The 22,233-nt window shown below is 38.5% G+C and overlaps 3 protein-coding genes across 4 annotated transcripts in view; all 3 read left to right on the top strand.

Annotated features, from left to right (window-relative positions):
- The window catches only part of LOC307162997 (uncharacterized protein), a 37,590-nt gene extending 34,844 nt beyond the window's left edge, over positions 1–2,746 (top strand). Inside the window, exon 3 of the mRNA XM_079878789.1 lies at positions 1,326–2,746. Within this exon, the coding sequence (XP_079734915.1) occupies positions 1,326–2,650 (1,325 nt within the window). The 3' untranslated portion in view covers positions 2,651–2,746. The remainder of the gene's footprint in view (positions 1–1,325) is intronic.
- Positions 1–22,233, top strand: part of LOC307171109 (uncharacterized protein) — a gene marked incomplete at its 5' end in the record, with an annotated part of 137,346 nt that overhangs the window by 86,011 nt on the left and 29,102 nt on the right. The gene's annotated exons all lie outside the window — the stretch shown is intronic.
- The window catches only part of LOC307162295 (uncharacterized protein), a 236,559-nt gene continuing 221,640 nt past the window's right edge, over positions 7,315–22,233 (top strand). For both annotated transcript variants that reach the window (XM_079877523.1, XM_079877522.1), the window contains exon 1: positions 7,315–7,381. The gene's annotated coding sequence lies outside the window, so the exon portion shown is untranslated. The remainder of the gene's footprint in view (positions 7,382–22,233) is intronic.

Below are 22,233 nucleotides of genomic sequence, written 5' to 3'. Positions count from 1 at the left end.
TTTTAGAAAGTATTTTCAGACTTTTGTTTTTTCAGAATAAAACTTGTTTTACAATCTTGAGCATGTGTTATATTTTTATTAAACTTAATTAAGCCATTGCTGCAAGTAATTTGACAGTTAACAATATTTTAGTGTACAGTTAATCACAAATTCAGTCAGCATTGTCATGACTCATTATCCCATGATGAAAGGTAAGACGGTGAAACAACATCACGATATCAACGTTGATTCAGTTTGCAAAACCAAAGCATAATTCAACATTGGTTCAAAACGTCGACATACAATCTTGTGAAAGAAGAGACTGTGAAACAACGTTCACGAAATCAACAATGAAACAACATCACGACATCAACGGTGAAACAATGTCACGATTTCAACGTTGATTCGTTTTGCACAATCGAAACATAATCCAACATTGATTCGACTTGGTCCCTTACGTTCACCGGTGAATCAATGTTGAAATGCCGGCTGTTTTTTTAGAAGTAAATGTTCCAATCAATGATCCAAGCAGCGCCAGCGCGTTCTCGTCTCCCTCCTTCATTTTACAGTCGAATGGTGGCTAGAACGGCTCCAGGTTCAAAGGTCAATACGGAATGGATTAATCTGCGTTAATTTTTTTAACGCGTTATTTTTTTTCTCCGATTAATTAATCGAAATTAACGCGTTATTGTCACAGCCCTAGTTTATATATTAGACTTTTTATATTTACTGTTGCACTAAAGTCCAAAAGTGAAGAATTGATGTTTTTTATTACTTGATTGTTCAAGCTACCTCACATAAGTGCTCTGTTTATTAACAGAGTTGTTTAATGTTAAAAAAATGGTGAATTAAATAAAAAATAAGGAACATCCTGGATCTGTTTTTTCGCTCTTCTTTATTCTTTTTTTATGTATTATAGAAGTATCGGATCGGGACTTGGTATCGGTAGATACTCAAAATCAAATGACTCGGACTCGAGGGCAAAAAAACCTGATCGGGACATCCCTAACTTTAAGTCACTTGAGCAGCTTGCAGCTCTTCATTTAGATCTCGCTACTGATTTACACTGGCATTGCTGCACAATTAAAATCAAAGATGATGACGCATACGAAAGATAACGCAGCCTCTATTGTTATTTATTCTTTGCGGAAGTCTACCAGAAGTTAAGTTTGGGCAACAAAGGCGCGCATGCGCAGTAACGGTTGTTTTTGTTGCCGCCTTTGAAACCATCCATTTAAATGCATGATATTTTTTCATATATTTTGTCATTTCACTTCATATTGCTCTCTTCAAATTATTTTGATGTACTGAAAATGCAATTAACTTTTCTTTTTTTTCCATGTCAGACCTGATGGAAGAGAGCGAGGAGAGTGAAGAACTGAGTGAAGTGGAGGAGGAACATTATGTCAAACCTGGAGAAAAACCGTTGAGTCGCTCAAAGACTAAACAGACATTTTTAAAGAAAACAAAAGCCAAGAAATCTGCAACCTGCACTCAGTGTGGAAAGAGTTTCACAACCAAACAAAGTCTTGATATTCACATGAGAGTTCATACTGGAGAGAAGCCATTCACATGTGATCAGTGCGGAACGAGTTTCTCAGTCAAACAACATCTTAAGATCCACTTGAGAGTTCATACTGGAGAAAAGCCGTTCACATGTGATCAGTGCGGGAAGAGTTTCTCAATCAAACAACATCTTAAGATCCACTTGAGAGTTCATACTGGAGAAAAGCCGTTCACATGTGATCAGTGCGGGAAGAGTTTCACACGAAAAGACTATCTTGAGTGTCACATGAGAATGCACACTGGAGAGAAGCCATTCACATGTGACCAGTGTGGGAAGGGCTTCAGTCAATCAACACACCATAAGATTCACATGAGGATCCACACCGGCGAGAAACCGTATGCATGTGATCAATGCAGCGAAACATTTCTTGATTCATCAAACCTGAAGAAACACCTGATGCTTCATAAGAAGGAGAAGCCACATTCATGTTCTGAATGTGGAAAGAGTTTTTCACTGCTGCCATATTTACATAAACATCAGAAAATTCATACTGGTGTGAGAGAGTACATGTGCTTTGAGTGTGAGAAGACTTTTACTTCAGCGGTCTGTTTAAAACTGCACCAGAGAATTCACACTGGAGAAAAACCTTACATGTGTTCACACTGCGACAAGAGATTCAGTCAGTCATCATCTCTGAAATCACATGAGATGATCCACAGGAAAGAGAAACCGCACACGTGTGATCAGTGTGGAATGGGTTTCAGACACAAATCAAGTCTTAAGTATCACATGAGTATTCACATCGGGAAGAAACTGTTCAAATGTGATCAGTGTGGGAAGAGCTTCAGTCAAACAACCAACCTGAAGCAGCACATGAGGATCCACACTAGAGAAAAATCGTACATGTGTTCACACTGCGACAAGAGATTCAGTCGCTCAGCACATCTGAAATCACATGAGAGGATCCACACTGGGGAAAAACCGTACAAGTGTTCACACTGTGACAAGAGATTCAGTCTGACAGCAAATCTGAAAAGACATGAGAGGATCCACACTGGAGAAAAACCATACAAGTGTTCACACTGCGACAAGAGATTCAGTCTGTCAGCACATCTGAAAAGACATGAGAGGATCCACAAGAGAGAAGCCGCACAAGCTGTGTGATCAGTGTGGAAAGAGTTTTTCTTTTAAAACTCACCTGAAGCTACACATGAAGATCCATACAGTGGAGAAACCACATCAACACAGTCTGAAATCACAGTAAGTAGTTAATCAAAATTATTTCCTAACAGCCATGATGACTGAAAAGACATTTTTCTGACTGCTTGGTATCTGATTGGAATGTTTCTTATTATAACAAGAAAGAAACATGTTATCTTGGATCTATCGTGCTGGCTAGTTCCTATTACTGAGTTTCTAGAACTATGCGATGTGAAAACCACTAATGACTTAACATCTCATAATGGGACTTCATCACAATAATGACTCAACATCTCGTAATACAGTAATAAGATACTCCGGATCATTTTCCTAGTTGCATTCACACAGACAGTAGGAAATCTGAAATGGCAGACAGCGGCGTCTTTAAACACAACATTTACAAACATAAACAACCTGTGGATGGAATACGTCGTGACCAGAGCTTGTTTGTTGAGTGTTGTGGGTTTCTTTAAAGGAGATGGACTGTAGATGCATTATTTACACAAGTAAAAAGACTAAATCTCTTTTGACAACATGCAGTGTTGCACATCATCCAGGCTTAGACATGTTCACAAGTCCATGAGGTCCAAATCAAGTCTCAAGTCCATGAGGTCTAAGTCAAGTCTCAAGTCCCTGAGGTCCAAATCAAGTCTCATGTCCATGATGTCCAAGTGAAGTCTCAATACCCTGAGGTCCAAGTGAAGTCTCAAGACCCTGAGGTCCAAGTGAAGTCTCAAGTCTTTGAGGTCCAAATCAAATCTCAAGTCCCTGAGGTCCAAATCAAGTCTCAAGTTCCTGAGGTCCACGTCAAGTCTCAAGTTCCTGAGGTCCACGTCAAGTCTCAAGTTCCTGAGGTCCACGTCAAGTCTCAAGTTCCTGAGGTCCACGTCAAGTCTCAAGTTCCTGAGGTCCAAGTTAAGTCTCAAGTCTTTGAGGTCCAAGTAAATTCTCAAGACCCTGAGGTCCAAATCAAATCTCAAGTTCCTGAGGTCCAAGTAAATTCTCAAGACCCTGAGGTCCAAATCAAATCTCAAGTTCCTGAGGTCCAAATCAAGTCTCGAGTCTTTGAGGTCCAAGTCAAGTCTTGGTTCTATTTTATCAATAGGTTTTTGTTTTCAGCTAGATTTTTATTGTAATTAGGCTAAAAGTGTATTAAATGATCAATTCAGATTACCTTTACTTTAAAATTGCCTAATAAAGCAAACAAAATACGACATTAATATTTACCATTACTTTTCAACTTTTTATACATAATTATCTATTTGAGTTGTGTAGTTTGCTGTGGTTTAAGCAATGATGGATAATGTAGTCTTCCAGTAAGTGTTGACCGTAACAAAACCTGTGTACAGACAAGCACTAACAGGAAACAACGCAAATGACAACATTTACGTCTAAACTGGACAAGCTCAAAACATTTTACTCCCCATTTACACCTGTATTTAGTATCGTCCACGTTTGATCCAGTCAACCAAAACGCATCTTAATACCAGGCGTAAACAGGGCTATAAAGCTGGTTGCTATTTGATCGCGTCATCTAAAATGTTGATACAATTTATTCCGTCTTTTCACTTATTCGGCCTGAACACTTTTTTGCTATTTTCAGTAGAATAATTTTTTTCTGCCGAACACTTGGTGCATCCCTACTTACATGGTTTAGACCAGGGATGGGTAAACTCGGTCCTGGAGGGCCACTGTCCTGCAGAGTTTAGCTCCAACCCTGGTAAACTCTCTTGCCTGTATCTTTATAGTAATCCTGAAGACATTGATTAGTTACTTCAGGTGTGTTTGATGAGGGTCGCAGATGGCAAGCAACCATCAAAACAATGTTAAATCAATTCTAATTTGTCAATTTTAACTGCGTTGACTCAACAATCAATTTTGCTCCCACAATTAATGTTGAAAAAATGTTGAAATACAGACTTGACCTTGCTGGGCAACTCTGTGCCTAAACCAGGGTCTTGGTGATCTGGATAATTGATGATAGACGATATGCTTCTGCCTATCTTGTTATGGAAATGTACGCAGAGCGGCCTACGAACTCCTTGTGAGTCTTGAGGCTGACTTCTGCCTGATGAAACTATCTCCAATAAAATTTTCTACCATGTTTTCATCAATCATATCTGGTCCATGAGTCTTTAAGTGTAAATTCCTCTACAACGGCAAAAAGCGGGTACACTGTAAAAAGTGAACAGTTGGATCAACTTAAATTACTTCAATTGGTAACACCAAAAAAAAAATTTCTCAATATAAATTATCACGTTTTATCAACTTCATTTCACTAGGTCAATCACACTAATATTATTTCAGTTCATTCAATCCTATTATTTACATTAGTCTAACTTAATTTCACTGCATTCCAACTTAAATGTATTAATTTTTCCTACAGTTGGATTAACTTAAAAAAATTACTTCAATTGGTAACACCTAAAAAATAAGTTAAATTAATATATTTTATTAACTTAATTTCACTAGGTCAATAACACAAGACTCAAATTGCTTTAGAAATATTTCTTAACATTAATTCATTTTATATGCTAACAGTATTTTCCATATTACAAACTTTGAGAAATCATTACAAACTGTTCATATTTGTTGTGTGAATGAAATTTCATTTACTGACAGACTTAACATCCATTCCATTAACAGTCTTTTTGCAAAGTTGCCTTTGCACTGCATTATGCTCAAAACTGAGCCACTAATATATTTATAAAAGTAAATATAAAAACATAGAGGTTATGCCCTTAAATGAGCCACCTAAAAACAATTAAAGGGGTTCACCCAAAAATGGTTCAAGTTGTTCCAAACCTGTTTGTAATATTCATTTGTTCATTCATGTCTAGTATGAATGTGTATGTATGTTTGAATCTGTAGTTGATTTGTTCACTTTAAATTGGTGAAAGGGTAATCACCTATAACTCTAAGCTGATATTAACATTTTCAATGATCTGTTTGATGTTGTTGTTTTTATTAACCATTATTATTTTTTATTAAAACATGGCTCAGTTTAGGGCATTACCTGTCAGCTGTTCTAAAGAACTTCTGATAATACACTTATATGGTTCCATTTTAAAGGAGAACTCCGGTCAATTTTAACATTGAGCTCATTTTTTTGTACATTTGGAGTGCTGTCAATACAGAGAACAACGACAAAAATCGGTGTTGCCTACCGAGTTATTCTATTTTTAAATTTTGCACCCTGTTGACTTCAATGGGGCAAGTACTAAACCTGCTTTTAGCCTTAACATCCTTGATGTGTCATTACAAGTGCACAGAAAATGTGAGTGATTCCTTCAGAGTGAACACGAGTGGATCTGACTGCAGTAGATGTGAAAGATATGAATAAAAATGATGTTATTTAAGCCAGCGCATATACCTGTTTACATCCTGTTTTCGGTTGAAGTCCAAAGTAGTCGATTGCCGAGTTCACGCGCGTAATCATAGATAACTAAACCTATGCGCGTGATCTATGATTACGCGCGTGAACTCGGCAATCGACTACTTTGGACTTCAACCGAAAAACAGGATGTAAACACAGGTATTTGCGCTGGCTTAAATAACATAATTTTTATACATATCTTTCACATCTACTGCAGTCAGACTCACTCGTGTTCACTCTGAAGGAATCATTTACATTTTCTGTGCACTTGTAATGACACATCAAGGATGTTAAGGCTAAAAGCAGGTTTAGTACTTGCCCCATTGAAGTCAACAGGGTGCAAATTTTAAAAATAGAAGAACTCGGTGTAGGCAACACCGATTTTTGTCGTTGTTCTCTGTATTGACAGCACTCCAAATGTACAAAAAAATTAGCTCAATGTTAAAATTTAACGGAGTTCTCCTTTAAGAATATATTAAAGGGATAGTTCACCCAAAAATGGTTCAAGTTGTTCCAAACCTGTATGAGTTTCTTTCTTCTGCTGAACACAAAAGATGATGTGTTGAAGAATGTTGGTAAACAGACAGTTGACGGTGCCATTTGACTTACATTTACATGTAGTCATTTAGCAGACGCTTTTATCCAAATAATATATGGTTATATTTTAAAGGGCACCTATTATGACACTTTTCACAAGATGTAAAATAAGTCTCTGATGTCCCCAGAATGTGTATGTGAAGTTTTAGCTCAAAATACCCAACAGATCATTTTTTACAGAATGTTTAAATTGTCATTTTTTGGGGCTCAGAAAAACGCACTGTTTTAGTGTGTCTCCTTTAAATGATAATGAGGTGTGGTTCCACGCACAGGGGGCAGAGCCTCACGAGCTCACGCTCAGAGTCAGGATATTCCCATTAGCTACAAGTGAAGGCGAGCATCAGAGCATCAGGAAGAGCTGAAATCTGCAAAGACTGAGTTTATTAAAGAGGACAGTGAGAACATGAGTGATCCAGAACCCTGCAGAATGAAACACACTGAAGATCCTGAAGAACAAAGAGGTTGGTGTTTATTCTTCATTCATTCATGATGCTGAAGAACATTCATGTTAGAAACATTCAAGCACTTCATCACTTTTCCATTTCTTGTGCTGTAATGCTACTCCCCACCTCAAGGGGGCTCTAGGGAGGTTTCTACGGGAAGGGCTATCGAGACAAGTAAGAGTGTTTAGAGAGGTACTGGCATGAATTTGAGTGTTTGCTGAACTGAGCCGGATGCAAGAAACCCTATTATGAGGAACTTCATTGGTTCTACAGCTCAATGTAAGTTGTGTATATTTTGTAATATGTGTCAGTTGCATATTTTGATTTGTGTTTGCCTATTTGTTCAGAGATTTTTCTTTTGGCTTCATTCAATATAGACACTTCATCTGGACTATGTTGAGCTCTTATTCTACACCTTTGTTTATTACCTGGACTGGTGCTTGGTTATGGTTTGAAACACTTTATGTTGGACTTTTGGAATATTGGAAACACTCGCCTCCTACCTGAACTACTTGTGGTGTGGTGAGGAATTGACTATTTCTGCCTGGACTCAAACATGTGTTGAACTGAAATGTTCTAACATAATGAAATTATAATCTTCCTTTTCTTTAGATTTAATGATTTGCTGACAATGTTGCTGTTGTATATATATATTTATATGTGTAGTGGTGCGTCGGTTCAAAATTACGTCAATGTCATTTTCTTTATTTATTTTTTGCACCATTCCCGGAGGTACAGCTCGCCACACACACCGCCCGCTGTGTTATTCTGTCATGTTTTCTCCCTTTCTTTCCAAACCGCGACAAACGCCAGTCTCCTTTCTCTGCAGAATGCGATAAGTCCGCTTAACCATTCCAGGCATTTTAAACCGTAAGAACGGCGCTTTGAATACACCCGGCGTCCTAGTTTTCCTTATCTACTTTGTACTTTTTAATCAACAAACAAACAAAAAAATTAATACATTTGACGGCATTGATGAACCTGTGGTGGTTTCTGCCTTAGGTCTAATCATTTACGTGAGGAGATTAAGAAGATGAGGCACGCGGGAGGAGGAGAAATGCCGGCTGTTGCTTGTTCTCACACGACAGCATCAAACTTCTGTCACGCTGACACGTTAACCCCAGGGGATCTTTTAAAACGTTGATCTTTCCAAGAGATCAACGTTAGTGGCTGGTGGGAAACTCTAAGTGACAATGACATTCACTTGCATAAGTGAAATAAAAACATTTAAACAGAATAATCAAATGTTTATCTAAATTATTGGTGTTTCATCCTAAATTTGAGGATGTGGAAAAATCAGATAAATACCTAATTAAATTACTTTGAGCACCGAAAAGACAGCATGCAGGAAACCTTCTACCACACCATTGGATTCTGACGTTGGGACAACTGGTTTGACCTTGCATTTAAGAAATTTCTGCTTTTACATCAGGCTCACTTTTACGTCCTTTGTCTTCATATTTCTGTCTTATAAGACATGGACTTGCCGCCACCTAGTGGTGGTTAAATTGTCATTTTATTTATCCATGACAGGCCTGTACCGAACAAGACAGACTCAGCAAAATAGATTTAAATTATTGTTATTGGAAAATTCTTAACAAATATCGAGAGATAATTGTATTTCAATATTGCACACCCCTTGGCACTATAGTATAAATGTTAATATCACATTAAATAATTGTGTAATTAATCAAATATATTTCATATTTCTCACTTCAGAAACGTGATTTGTGCCTAAAATGTCTTGAAAATAATTATTGAAATATCAATGTACCTCATTCATGCAATTAATTTATGAAAACAACACCAGACTTATCATATTGTATAGCAGTTGTCTACTAGTACTTTCTGCTTTTACTAAATTAAACCTTTTTCTTTCATTTCAGACCCGATGGAAGTGAAGGAGGAGAGTGAAGAACTGAGTGAAGTGAAGGAGGAGAGTGAAGAACTGAGTGAAGTGAAGGAAGAGAGTGAAGAACTGAGTGAAGTGAAGGAGGAGAGTGAAGAACTGAGTGAAGTGAAGGAGGAGAGTGAAGAACTGAGTGAAGTGGAGGCGAAACATCATGTCAAACCTGGAGAAAAACCTTTGAGTCGCTCAAAGATTAAAACGATATTTTTAAATAAAAGAAGAGTCAAGAAGTCATTCACCTGCACTCAGTGTGGAAAGAGTTTCATAACCAAATATAATCTTGAGGTTCACACGAGGATCCACACTGGAGAGAAGCCGTTCACATGTGATCAGTGCGGGAAGAGTTTCACAGAAGCATCATCCCTTAAGAAACACTTGAGAATCCACACTGGAGAAAAGCCACATGTGTGTGTTCAGTGTGGAAACAGTTTCACATTAAAACAAAATCTTGATGTTCACATGAGGATCCACACCGGAGAGAAGCCGTTCACATGTGATCACTGTGGAAAAACATTTTTTACTGCATCAGACCTGAAGAGACACCTGGCAGTTCATACGAAGGAGAAGCCACATTCATGTTCTGTGTGTGGAAAGAGTTTTTCACTGCGGCAACATTTACATAAACATGAGAAAATTCACACTGGTCTGAAAGAGTACATGTGCTTTGAGTGTGAGAAGACTTTTATTACAGCTGAACAATTAAAACGGCACCAGAGGATCCACACTGGAGAAAAACCTTACAAGTGTTCACACTGTGACAAGAGATTCAGTCAGTCAGCAAATCTGAAAAAACATGAGAGGATCCACACTGGAGAAAAGCAGTGGAGAGAAGCCGTTCACATGTGATCAATGTGGGAAGAGATTCGCAGAATCATCAAACCTTAAGAGTCACATGAGAATCCACACTTGAGAAAAGCCACATATGTGTGTTCAGTGTGGAACTAGTTTCAGACACAAATCAGCTCTTAAGCGTCACATGAGATTTCACACTGGGAAGAAGCGACTCAGGCTTTTGCTCTGAAATCACTTCAGCTTCTCATTCTGAAGAAAGACCATTTAAAGACCATTTAACTGTGATCAGTGCGGTAAACAGTTTCATTGGGCATCAGTTCTAAAGAAACACCTGAAGATTCACACAAAGGAGAAGATTCATTCGTAATATTACAGCAGAAAAGACACAGCGGTGTGTATTTCAGTGCTGGAAGTCCTTTATTACAGAAGATGAACTGAAAGACCACCAGAAAATTCACACTGGAGAAGAAGGCCATAAAACTTTTAAAGGAACACTCCACCGTTTTTTGAAATAGGGCTTATTCACCATCTTTCCTACATTTAGATAGGTGGGCAAACGCATTTTTGTCTGTGTATGCATTGTTTTAGTTTGACAGCGCCGCCACTAGCTTAGCATAATGAATGAAACCATTTGTTGCCAGCTAGCATGTTGTGAGTAAATGTGATAAAAAAAAATAAAAAATTCAGCGTATTTACAACGAGTACAAATAGCAATGCAGATTAAGACTAGGCGATTTCGAGAACAACAGGAGGTTGCGATCGCTCAACAGACTCAGGATGTGAGAGTCAACACGAAAAGGTGGTGTGAGTGTATGTCCTTTGCTTGTTTTCTCACAACTTTTTGCTATACAGGCAATTACCATATTTGCTGTAACTGTAGCTGTAACTTCTCAAACTCAACACAAACCAAAAGCGAAGATACTCTGTGCAGGTCACGCCAGGATTTCAGGTAGCAGTGCTTCGCCTGTGCTTCACCCTAATATAGTCCCAAGTCAATATCTGCCTAGGAAATCTGGCTTAAATAGTCTTAATCTCCATTGCCATTTGTACTCGTTGTGAATACACAGGCCACAAGAAGTAATTGTTTTTTTTTGTTGGTTTTTTTTTAATCAATTTTACTCAGGACATGCTAGGTGGCAACAAAGGATCCCATTCATTATGCTAAGCTAAGCTAGCGGTGGCGCTGCCAAACTAAACAATGCATGCACTGAGACAAAAATGCATTTGCCCTCCTATATAAATGTAGGAAAGACGTTGAATAAGCCCTATTTAAAAAAACGGTGGAGTGTTCCTTTAAAAGCCTTCTTCTCCAATGTGAATTTTTTGGTGCTCTTTCAGTTCATCTTCTGTAGTAAAGGACTTCCAGCACTGAAACGCACACCATCGTGTCTTTTCTGCTGTAATATTATATTTATCTGTGGAGTGTTCCTTTAAGAGAGACGTCAATCCGATATTACAGTTTTTCTGAATTGCTTAAACACTAAACCCTATTCTCTGAACCAAATTCTCAATAGCCTAAACCAATTTGTCGAATAAATCACTCTTTCTGTAAAACATTAAACAAGTTCAGGCAGTTAAAACACAGTTTGCAAATCTCATGTACTCTTTTTTTATTTTAACTTTAAACACATTCTCTCATTTACTAAAACACATTTCACACTGTGCGAATTTAAGTTTCAAAGCGCTAAACACAGGCAGGTAAAAGTTAAACAAAAATAAAACATAGTTGTCATCGTACGTTTACACACAATAAAATTGTTCACACTTATTTCTAATGATGTGACTAAACCAACTGAACATAATACAAGTCAGTTCAGAGTGCCAAAATAGACTCAAAATGTTGCACTGAATGTTGATACCAACAATGTATGGAAACAATACAAGAGGGAGAAGAGGAAGAGTGTGTTGTTGTATTCAAGGTTTCCAGGGTAACCAAGGTTACGGGGGTTTCTGTGTGCGCATGAGTTGTGAGTAACACAAGAGAGTAAAGAGGTTATTGTTTCAAGCTCTGGTGTGAAATTGTACTTCATGTGATAATTCATATGATAATTAGGAATGTAGAACTTACATCTATGGTCCAACTGAATATTAACCCTCTAGGCGCCACGGTCGAGTTTACTCGACAAGATGCGGCACTGAATAAAACGGCCGATTTTGTCAAATAGGGTGTCAAATTTCGTTCGACCTCCCCTCCACTAGATGTCAGACATGTTATACTTTAACCCCGACTCAAAAAAACATCATGCTTCTATACAAAATCTACGAGCTAGAGCGCATTGAATCAGTGCGAACAAAAGCGGAGCTAGTGTAAGAGTGAGACATTTTATCAGAGCAGTATTGTCAACGTCAGTGAGTATTTGCATTAGATTATTATTATTATTATTATTAATTATTAGTATTATTATTATTATATAATGACATCAATAAAGCTTACCCGCGATGAAGTGTTGGGTGTTTTATTCGCGGACCCTGATTCTGAAGGGGAATATCTGCCATTTATTAGTAATGATTTACACAGTTTGTTTACTACTTACTATTTACCTGAGCATTCAGTATTGTGCAATATAGCATACAGAAGGTGAGGGACATGTTGGAGGAAAGAAGTGCTGCATTTTATCATTTAAACATGTGACTTTTCATGAAAATTCTATAATCCAAGATGGCCGCCACCATATGGCGTCATAATATGCAAATTAGATGGGAAAATGTAATCCCTACATAAACTTTGGGTCATCCTTAATATTTCTCTAATTTACAGAAAGTCTCTATCTTTTATCACTTTTAAGATATAGCCTTTTAAAATTAAGATGTCAAAATCGAACGTTTTAGGAAAAAACCTCTGGCGCCTAAAGGGTTAATGGACAGTTAACAGAAAATTCCAAAGAAATATCAAGATAGCCTATGTGGCTGAATTTTATGAGAAATTGTATTCTTATGATAACAAATTGAGTAATGCACAGTCATTCTTGGATTCTATTAAAGATGACGTTCAAAAAGATAAGTGAGTCTTCAAATGAAATGTGCGACCAAGAGATTTCTTTTAAATTAAGTATCTCACTGTATTAAACTCAAAGACAATAAGTCACCCAGGAATGATGGTTTAATTAGTGAATTTTATAAATATTTTCAAAAAGAATTATCCCCTTTTATGTTAGCTGTATTTAGAGAAGCTATACAATTACCCAATTAACTGAGACAAGGTTTGATAACTTTATTACCAAAGCCCAATAAGGATATATTATTTTTAGAAAATTGGCGTCCGATTACGCTAATCAATAATGATGCAAACATTTTTGCACGAATATTTGCAGAAAGCTTGAACTGTTTTGATCCCATAATTGATGAATGTCAATCAGGATTTATGAAAGGTCGACACATTTGCAATACTATAAGGCTCATTTTGGATTTAAATGACTACAACAAATTTATTACAGATAATAGTTTTTTTATTATTTGTTGTTTTTTTAAAGCGTTTGATATATCGATCATAACTTTATGTTGGAGACCTTAGATTATTTTGGTTTTGGAATGTACTTTAAAAAAGCTATTCAAACACTGTACAATGATTGTAACAGCTCAGTTAAGTTATCATATCCTCCTGAGAATATTTTTTGAATTTAGTTTTTTTTTTTCTTTTTTTTTTTTTTTTCATGTCATCACATTGTTTAGAGCAATAAAATTATAGTTTATTCATATGTTATGCTATGTCCTCTGTAGTGGACACCAGGACTCAGTTGTTTTAAAAATAAAATGACATTGAATGATATGTATAGGAAAAACAATGGGATTTTTTTTTTTTCAATCACCAATACATTTTGGGGTTTCAGGATTTTTTTTTAACTAAACTTTGTATAAAGATGATTCTCAACTATGTTATGAAAGATATAACGGAATGAATTGATACACCATTTTACTTTATGCAAAATGTGGGTAAAATGACCATAAACTAATATTCCCATTCAATGCAATGTATCTACAGTATACACTGCATCTAATGTGCACATTAATGTGTTCTTGGAGCAACATTTAATGAAAAAAGAAGTATAATAATTGGAGTAATAATTGGCAACATTTTAATAATAATATCTAATATTTCATAGGAATATTGATGTATAATTTATTTCCATATTCACTTGTTGTGTCTCCCAAAATGCCTGATAAACATGATGTAAGTCCTGATGTCCTCTACAGTGCACACGTTAGAAATCAACGCCCTGTTCTGTAACAGAAAGGCATTTTTTTTATTTGAACATTTTCCTGAGATGTTGGTTTATGAAATACAATTTGAAAAGTAGTCAGACATTTTTAAAGACCAAGGAGAAATTGTTTTCATGGTGAAACCTCCAAACATTTGGTGTCTCTGAAAAGCCCTGAATGTGCTCTTTACAGCACACCCAGGCTGTGACATGTGACATGTATGGTGTCAGAGAAATCATTCAAGAATCGAAATCGAGGTTACTAAAGATAGGTTAACGGTAACCAGGCAACGGTACTAAAGATTTTCTATCAAATAAAAATATTATAGTTATTATTATTTTCTATTTATTATTTTGTAACTTTTACATTTACATATAAATTAAAATGACTAGAATAATAATATTTGGAATAATCATTTTGTATAATGTTTTTTTTTTTATAATAATAAATCATCATAATTATTATTAGTAATAATAATATGTCAAGTGCAAACAAGCACAACAAACCTGGTGTTCTTTATAAAAAATATATATGTTAAAAAATAAATTAAAAAATAATAATAATACAAAATCACAGTTTTAACTAGAATTGCAATTAGATTTTCCCCCAAATTGTGCAGCCCTAAATACTTGACATCTGAAAGATACAGTGTATGGAAGAGATTTAATGTTACAAAATCACACTGAGTCTTTCACAGCCTTTTCTTAAAGGGGTCATATAATGGTACATGCACTTTTACAAGTTTATTGTACTGAAATGTGTGTTGGCAGTGCCTGTACACAACCATCATAAAATTATAAAAATCCATCCAGTGTTTTTTTTTAATCTCCTTATATGTTTTCCAATCTCTCAAATCAAGCCGTTCGACCTAGTGACGTCACATGGTCGGACGCCCCTCCCACGTTTTTTGATTGACAGCAGCGTTTCAACACAGTCCCGCCCTCACTCGTGAGCGAGCTGTCAATCATCATAGTCTGTGCATCATTGTTGATACCATTTACAGTCTGTGGTTGATACTCACTGGAGCACTGTCTATGAGCAGAATGGCATCTAAGCGATTGTGGTGTTCTGTGTAATAACAAACACAGGCTCAACAGTCATGCTGATGTTCCTAAATCCGAACCGCTGAAGACGCAATGGCTGAGTTTTGCTTTTGGAGGGAATATTCCCCACGATCAACGTCAATGCTTTCATGTTTGCGCGAAACATTTCACACACCAGACAGCTTTACAAACGAGGGTCAGTATAAAGCTGGATTTGCTAAGAAGCTGCTCCTGAAAAAAGGATTGGTACCAACTATTCGTGTTCCTGCTGCACCTCCAGAAGAACTGAAGTGAGTGTAACGGTTTATTGATCTTTATATTAATCTTTATATTAATCTTTGCAAATCGCTTGCTGCACGCTTCACGATGAATGCGGCTATTTTTTACACTCAGGGTACATTACGGCATGTTTTCTATGTACGACGTTATAAATTTAATTCATAATCCCACGTTTATAATGAACAACGCGTTATGATTATTGTGGTATTATTACAAACGGTGTACACACAGAACAGAGGGGCGGGGTGAGCAAAGCTCATTATCATTTAAAGACATGCACTTAAACGGTGTGCTGAAAACAGCTGTTTTTGACCAGGTAAAATGAGTGTTTTCTTACAATATTAATGAGAAGTTATTGTTTGTAAAAACTTTAGATTTCGATTGTAAAACTAATATAATATAATATAAACTAATGTTTTAAAAATGTGTTATTTGGCAAGTGACCATGGTATAAGCGGGTTAATGCCCTTCGAGGTGTCCATTGTCCGACAAGGTGTCCCTTGTCAGGTATTAATGGACTTCGGTGGAGGGCAACCATCCTCCGCTGCGCGTCAGACTGTTCACGCCTCGCCGTCGTCCATTAATACCTGACAATGGAGACCTTGTCGGGCATTAACCCTTACTTAATTTAGTCCCTAAAGAATCGTATTAACTTGTACAAAAATGACATTATATGACCCCTTTAAGTACTCAGATCAGGATAATTATGGAGACATTGTATAACAGCTGGAGTTTGCATTGACTGGGATCACAGACTGGGGGAGTTCACACCTTGTTGAGGAACAGGAGGTCATTTGGTTGGGAGACCCTGGGAAAGGACACACACACACACACACACTGTAAAAAATTTCTAGCCTCTCCAAGGGGAGGCTCTTCTCAGCCTCCCTGGGAAAGTCTATGCCAGGGTACTGGAGAGGAGAATACGGCCGATAGTAGAACCTCGGATTCAGGAGGAATGAATGAATGAGGAATGGTTTTCGTCCAGGTCGTGGAACACTGGACCAGCTCTATACCCTCTCCAGGGTGCTGGAGGGTTCATGGGAGTTTGCCCAACCAGTCAACATGTGCTTTGTGGATTTGGAGAAGACATTCGACTGTGTCCCTGCGTCCTATGGAGGGTGCTTCAGGAGTATGGGGTCTGGGGTCCTTTGCTAAGGGCTGTGTGGTCCCTGTACGACCGGAGCAGGAGCTTGGTTCGCATTGCCGGCAGTAAGTCAGACTTGTTCCCGGTGCATGTTGGACTCTGGCAGGGCTGCCAGGGGCCGGGGGATGTCAGGTTTGGGGACAACACGATTTCATCTCTGCTCTTTGCGGATGATGTTGTCGTGCTGGCCCCATCAGACCAGGACCTTCAGCATGCACTGGGGCGGTTTGCAGCCGAGTGTGAAGCGGCTGGGATGAGAATCAGCACCTCCAAATCAGAGGCCATGGTTCTCAGTCGGAAAAGGGTGGCTTGCCCACTTCAGGTTGGTGGAGAGCTCCTGCCTCAAGTGGAGGAGTTCAAGTATCTTGGGGTTTTGTTCACGAGTGAGGGAAGGATGGAACAGGAGATTGACAGACGGATCGGTGCAGCTTCTGCAATAATGCGGTCGATGTACCGGTCTGTCGTGGTGAAGAAAGAGCTGAGCCGCAAAGGCTCGATTTACCGGTCAATCTACGCTCCTACTCTCACCTATGGTCCTGAGCTTTGGGTCATGACCGAAAGGACAAGATCCCGGATACAGGCGGCCGAAATGAGCTTTCTCCGCAGGGTGGCTGGGCGATCCCTTAGAGATAGGGTGAGAAGCTCGGTCACTTGGGAGGAGCTCAGAGTAGAGCCGCTGATCCTCCACATCGAGAGGGGCCAGCTGAGGTGGCTCGGGCATCTTTTCCGGATGCCTCCTGGACGCCTTCCCGGGAAGGTGTTCCAGGCGCGTCCCACTGGGAAGAGATCCTGGGGAAGACTTAAGACATGCTGGAGAGACAATGTCTCCCGGCTGGCCTGGGAACGCCTCGGTGTTCCCCCGGAAGAGCTGGAGGAAGTGTCTTGGGCGAGGGAAGTCTAGGCATCTCTGCTTAGACTGCTGCCCCCGCGACCCGGCCCCGGATAAGCGGAAGAAGATGGTATGGTATGGTATTGCCAAAAAAGAAATGATAATTCATAAAGGTGATTTACAGGTTCTCGAATGGACCATAGATTTTACGTGGGCTCAATAACTAAGGAAAAACTCTAGTACCCAAAATTAGTCAGATGCAAATGTAACAATTTCATTTTTGTACCATCATAGTATTAAAACCCAGAGGGGACAGCAAGTGACAGGTACATTTCAACTGACCATGTATTTGAAATGAATGATAATCAGCAATAAGTTAGATTAGAGAAGAATAATACATCAACGAGTCAAGCATTATAATATATTCAACACGTGGTTTCAAAGGTTGTTAAATACATACTTTAAAGCAGGGTTCACCAATCTCGGTCCTGGAGGGCCGCTGTCCTGCAGAGTTTATCTCCAACCCCAATTAAACACACCTGAACCAGCTAATCAAGGTCTCATTAGGCATACTAGAAACTTTCAAACAGGTGTGTTGGAGCTGGTTGGAGCTAAACTCTGCAGGACAGCGGCCCTCCAGGACCGAGATTGGTGAACCCTGCTTTAAAGGAACCGTATGTAAGATTGTGGCCAAAACTGGTACTGCAATCACTTTCAAATGTGTATCCCCTCCCCCCTGACTTGAGGCTGCAGCATCCAGCAGGAACATAGGTTGCTACATGGAGCTTCCAATGGCAAGTGACGAGTCCTTCACAGTAAGTTTTTTTTTTCTGTTAATTATGTTTATGCTTCATGAGAGATGTTTTGCGTATTTTGGATTCATAACGAGGTCTTTTAGGTTTCGTAACGTTAGACATTTTTTATCCGACACGTTTGTAGCTGCAGCTGTGGTAACTAGAGCAGAGCTGGCAACCCGGATGCCGAAACACTACTGACTTCGTGATTGGTAGATAGGTGGAGGGTGGGGCATCAGGCCAAAACACAACATGACAACATCAACATCAGTTGAGGACCGCAACTTCACTTTTAAATGACAATATCCTGGCCGGACTACTGTTGTCAGTGATATAAGTATTTGAAATGAACATGATTTCTTAATGTCTAGTGACATATCAGGGTCATTTTATGATTAAATGAAATACATTTCTTACATACAGTTCCTTTAAATCAGTTCATGTGATCACCTAACATGCATAATTTCAGTGCACAGCAAACCTCAAAGCCTTATAAAAATCCAAAAATATAGGTTTAGGAATAATGGCTGGAAAACAAGCATATGTGGAGAAGTAGAACTGTGTGTTTGGAGTGAGAACTGTTAGTGATCTCCTAACGAGATCAAAGTCGGATATCGCGGGATTCACGCTTGTGCACGGTGTTGTTAACAAACTGGATGTAATTTAAATTCTGTTACTTATATATGAAAACAAATATAATGAACAAGACACCCAAAGTACTTGTTATCTAATTCCATTCCAAATACATGTTTATCAGTCATTTTTACTTTAATACAAACATATGTTTCTTTATTTATTTATTTTTTTAAATGACATCAAATTACCCATATCGCACTGTCAGAAAGTTTTGGAATATTTGTTCATAATTTATACACATAAAAACATGATATTAGAGTTAAAAATCAAACATTTTAAAAGAGAACAATACATCACGGTCGTTTAAATGAGCATTGAGCTGTGTCGTCAGCAAGTCGTCTCCCATCATGCTTTTGATCAGCGAAGTCAGTGGAGAGAAACTACAGAATCTGACACGACCGCCTCGCCGTCGCCAGAGTTTTTAGACATTTGTCAGCATGACATCAGAGCAAGGCGGACCGCACTCGACACATTTATAAACGGCATGCGGTGGTCACCGGGGATTGGTTCTGCGCAGATTTTGCTCATCTCAAACAAGCCTAATGTCAAAAGTCAAAGTTTGAGATCTGTGAGGGGAATTGATGGGAATTGATCTCAGGGCTTTGCTGTTGCCATTTTCATTTTTAGGGCCCGAGCACCGATGGTGAGAGGACCCTATTGTTTTTGCTCCGTTTATTAGGGCCCGAGCACCGATGGTGAGAGGACCCTATTGTTTTTGCTCCGTTTATTAGGGCCCGAGCACCGATGGTGAGAGGACCCTATTGTTTTTGCTCCGTTTATTATTATTCTTCTTCTCCAAAGTGAATCGCTTTTTAGAGGGCCTAAACATGCTCGAAAACTCATGAAACTTTGCACACGCTTCAGAAGTGGTGAAAATTTACGTGTGATATGGTTTTCAGAATTGGGGGGGGCAAATTCGGTAAATTATTGCCCCCACATTTTGCCCCGGCTCCTGGTTTCACGTACAGGTATGAAATTTGGTACATACATGTAATGACCCAATACCTACAGAAAAGTCTCTTGGAGCATAGCCCTAAACACAACAGGAAGTGAGCTATTTTGAACTTCCTCCTGGATTTTGGGCATTTTTCGTAATTTCCTGATGTTGTACTTTAACGAACTCCTCCTACAGATTTGATCCGATACTCTTCAAATTTGGTGAGTGTAATCTTAAGGCCTTTGTGACGTTAAATTGCGAAGATCTAGAGTTTTCGTCGAAGGGTGTGCCCTCGGCGGCCTGACAAACATCTATCTATAAATTACAGGAACGTCTGTCTGTCTGTCTGTCTGTGTGTGTGTGTGTCTGTTCCTCGCATATCTCTCGAACCGTTAGTCCGATTGATTTCAAACTCGACAGGTGTCTCGCCACGGGCACGAGTAAGTGCAGTGCCAAGTTTGACATTGTTTGGATGAGAAATGCAAAAGATATCGTTAAATATATCATTTTTAGAAGGTTGTGGTTTAAAAATAAACATTCTGACATTAGAGAGTTGTATCGGTCAAAGAAGCCCCAAGAAGGCTGTGGTTTAAAAATAAACATTCTGACATAAACACTCAGTCAGCTACACTGTTTACTTCTGAATATTATAGTTTGGTTCCCGAACGTGATAAATCCATCTATCTATAAATTACAGAAACGTCCGTCTGTCTGTCTGTGTGTTATTCGCATATCTCTCGAATGTGAGATAACCACTAAATGTGTGAAAACCACTATTTTCTGTTTCAAACTTTCACATAGAATCTTTAGGTTATAACAACATTGAAAATCAAAATCTGGATTTGAATTTTTTAAGATTTATTATAAAAACGGATTATTTTTTCCCAAAAATGCAATAAATTCATGACTTTTTTTTTTTTTTTCAAAATGCTATTAATCCATTGAATCAATATAAAGTTATTTTTGATCATATTGCCATCGCAAGAAATATCTCCTGAACTTTTTTGACGGCGATCAGCTCACAAAAACTGATTTTGCACGGGCACTTTGCACTGCTCCCTGAATCGAGGTGCTTATTCATTTGTGGATGTAAACTGAATCTGTATGTCAGCTATGCTGTTAGTGTTTACTTCTGAATATTATATTTCATTCTGGTGCGCTTAACGTTGTCGCTACTGTGTAATAATAGCCTATGCTATTCACCAACTAAACATATCCTATTCAATGCGTTCACAGTCTCTTTCACGGGCATCATTTGTAGTTGCCTATTCACAAACTGTTTGCTCAAGCATAGCGTTTTCTCGGAGTTCACTGTGTGCTTTTTACCATGCACAAATAAAAATGTCACTGAACTTTTGCTGTGTAATTGTAACAATGAGCACACACCAAACCAACAATTACTAAAAACACACACAAAAACTGATTTTGCACGGGCATTTTTTGCACTAGTTCACCCAATTTCGGCCTTTTGGTGATATATGCATGATCAGATAAGTTCAATATTAATGTTGCTTGCAGTTCTGATGTTGCTAGGCAACCACAGACAGCCTGCAGTAACTCAGGCATACAATTTTCAATCTGCCACAAACTTCACATGTTTGATAAGACTCCTGTCCTGAACACATGCCAATGCTCATTATGATTATAGCAATAGCACCACCTGCTGGTAGCAGGAAGTGTGGCAAATACAAAACGTGCTCGAAAAATCATGAAACTTTGCACACGCTTCAGAAGTGGTGACAATTTACGTGTGATGTGGTTTTAAAAATTGGGTGGGGCAAAATGGCTTACTTATTGCCCCTACATTTTGCCCCGGCTCGACGTTTCACGTACAGGTATGAAATTTGGTACACACATGTAAAGACCCAATACCTACAAAAAAGTCTCTTGGAGCATAGCCCTAAACACAACAGGAAGTCAGTTATTTTGAACTTCCTGTCAGATTTTGGGCAGTTTTTGCCATTTCCTGATGTTGTACTTTAACAAACTCCTCCTACAGTTTTGATCTGATCCTCTTCAAATTTGGTGAGTGTAATCTTAAGGCCTTTCCTAAAGGTGCCGGGTGGCGGTGGCAGGGGTGCGAGGGCCCTTTTCATCGCTGCTTGCAGCTTTAATTAGGGCCCGAGCACCGATGGTGAGAGGACCCTATTGTTTTTGCTCCGTTTATTATTATTCTTCTTCTCCAAAGTGAATCGCTTTTTAGAGGGCCTAAACATGCTCGAAAACTCATGAAACTTTGCACACGCTTCAGAAGTGGTGAAAATTTACGTGTGATATGGTTTTCAGAATTGGGGGGGGCAAATTCGGTAAATTATTGCCCCCACATTTTGCCCCGGCTCCTGGTTTCACGTACAGGTATGAAATTTGGTACATACATGTAATGACCCAATACCTACAGAAAAGTCTCTTGGAGCATAGCCCTAAACACAACAGGAAGTGAGCTATTTTGAACTTCCTCCTGGATTTTGGGCATTTTTCGTAATTTCCTGATGTTGTACTTTAACGAACTCCTCCTACAGATTTGATCCGATACTCTTCAAATTTGGTGAGTGTAATCTTAAGGCCTTTGTG

Source organism: Squalius cephalus (assembly GCF_949319135.1).
Source record: "Squalius cephalus genome assembly, chromosome: 1".
NCBI classification, from domain to species: Eukaryota; Metazoa; Chordata; class Actinopteri; order Cypriniformes; family Leuciscidae; genus Squalius; species Squalius cephalus.
The sequence above is the reverse complement of the archived record's forward strand: the minus strand, read 5'-3'. Positions and strand labels throughout refer to the sequence as shown.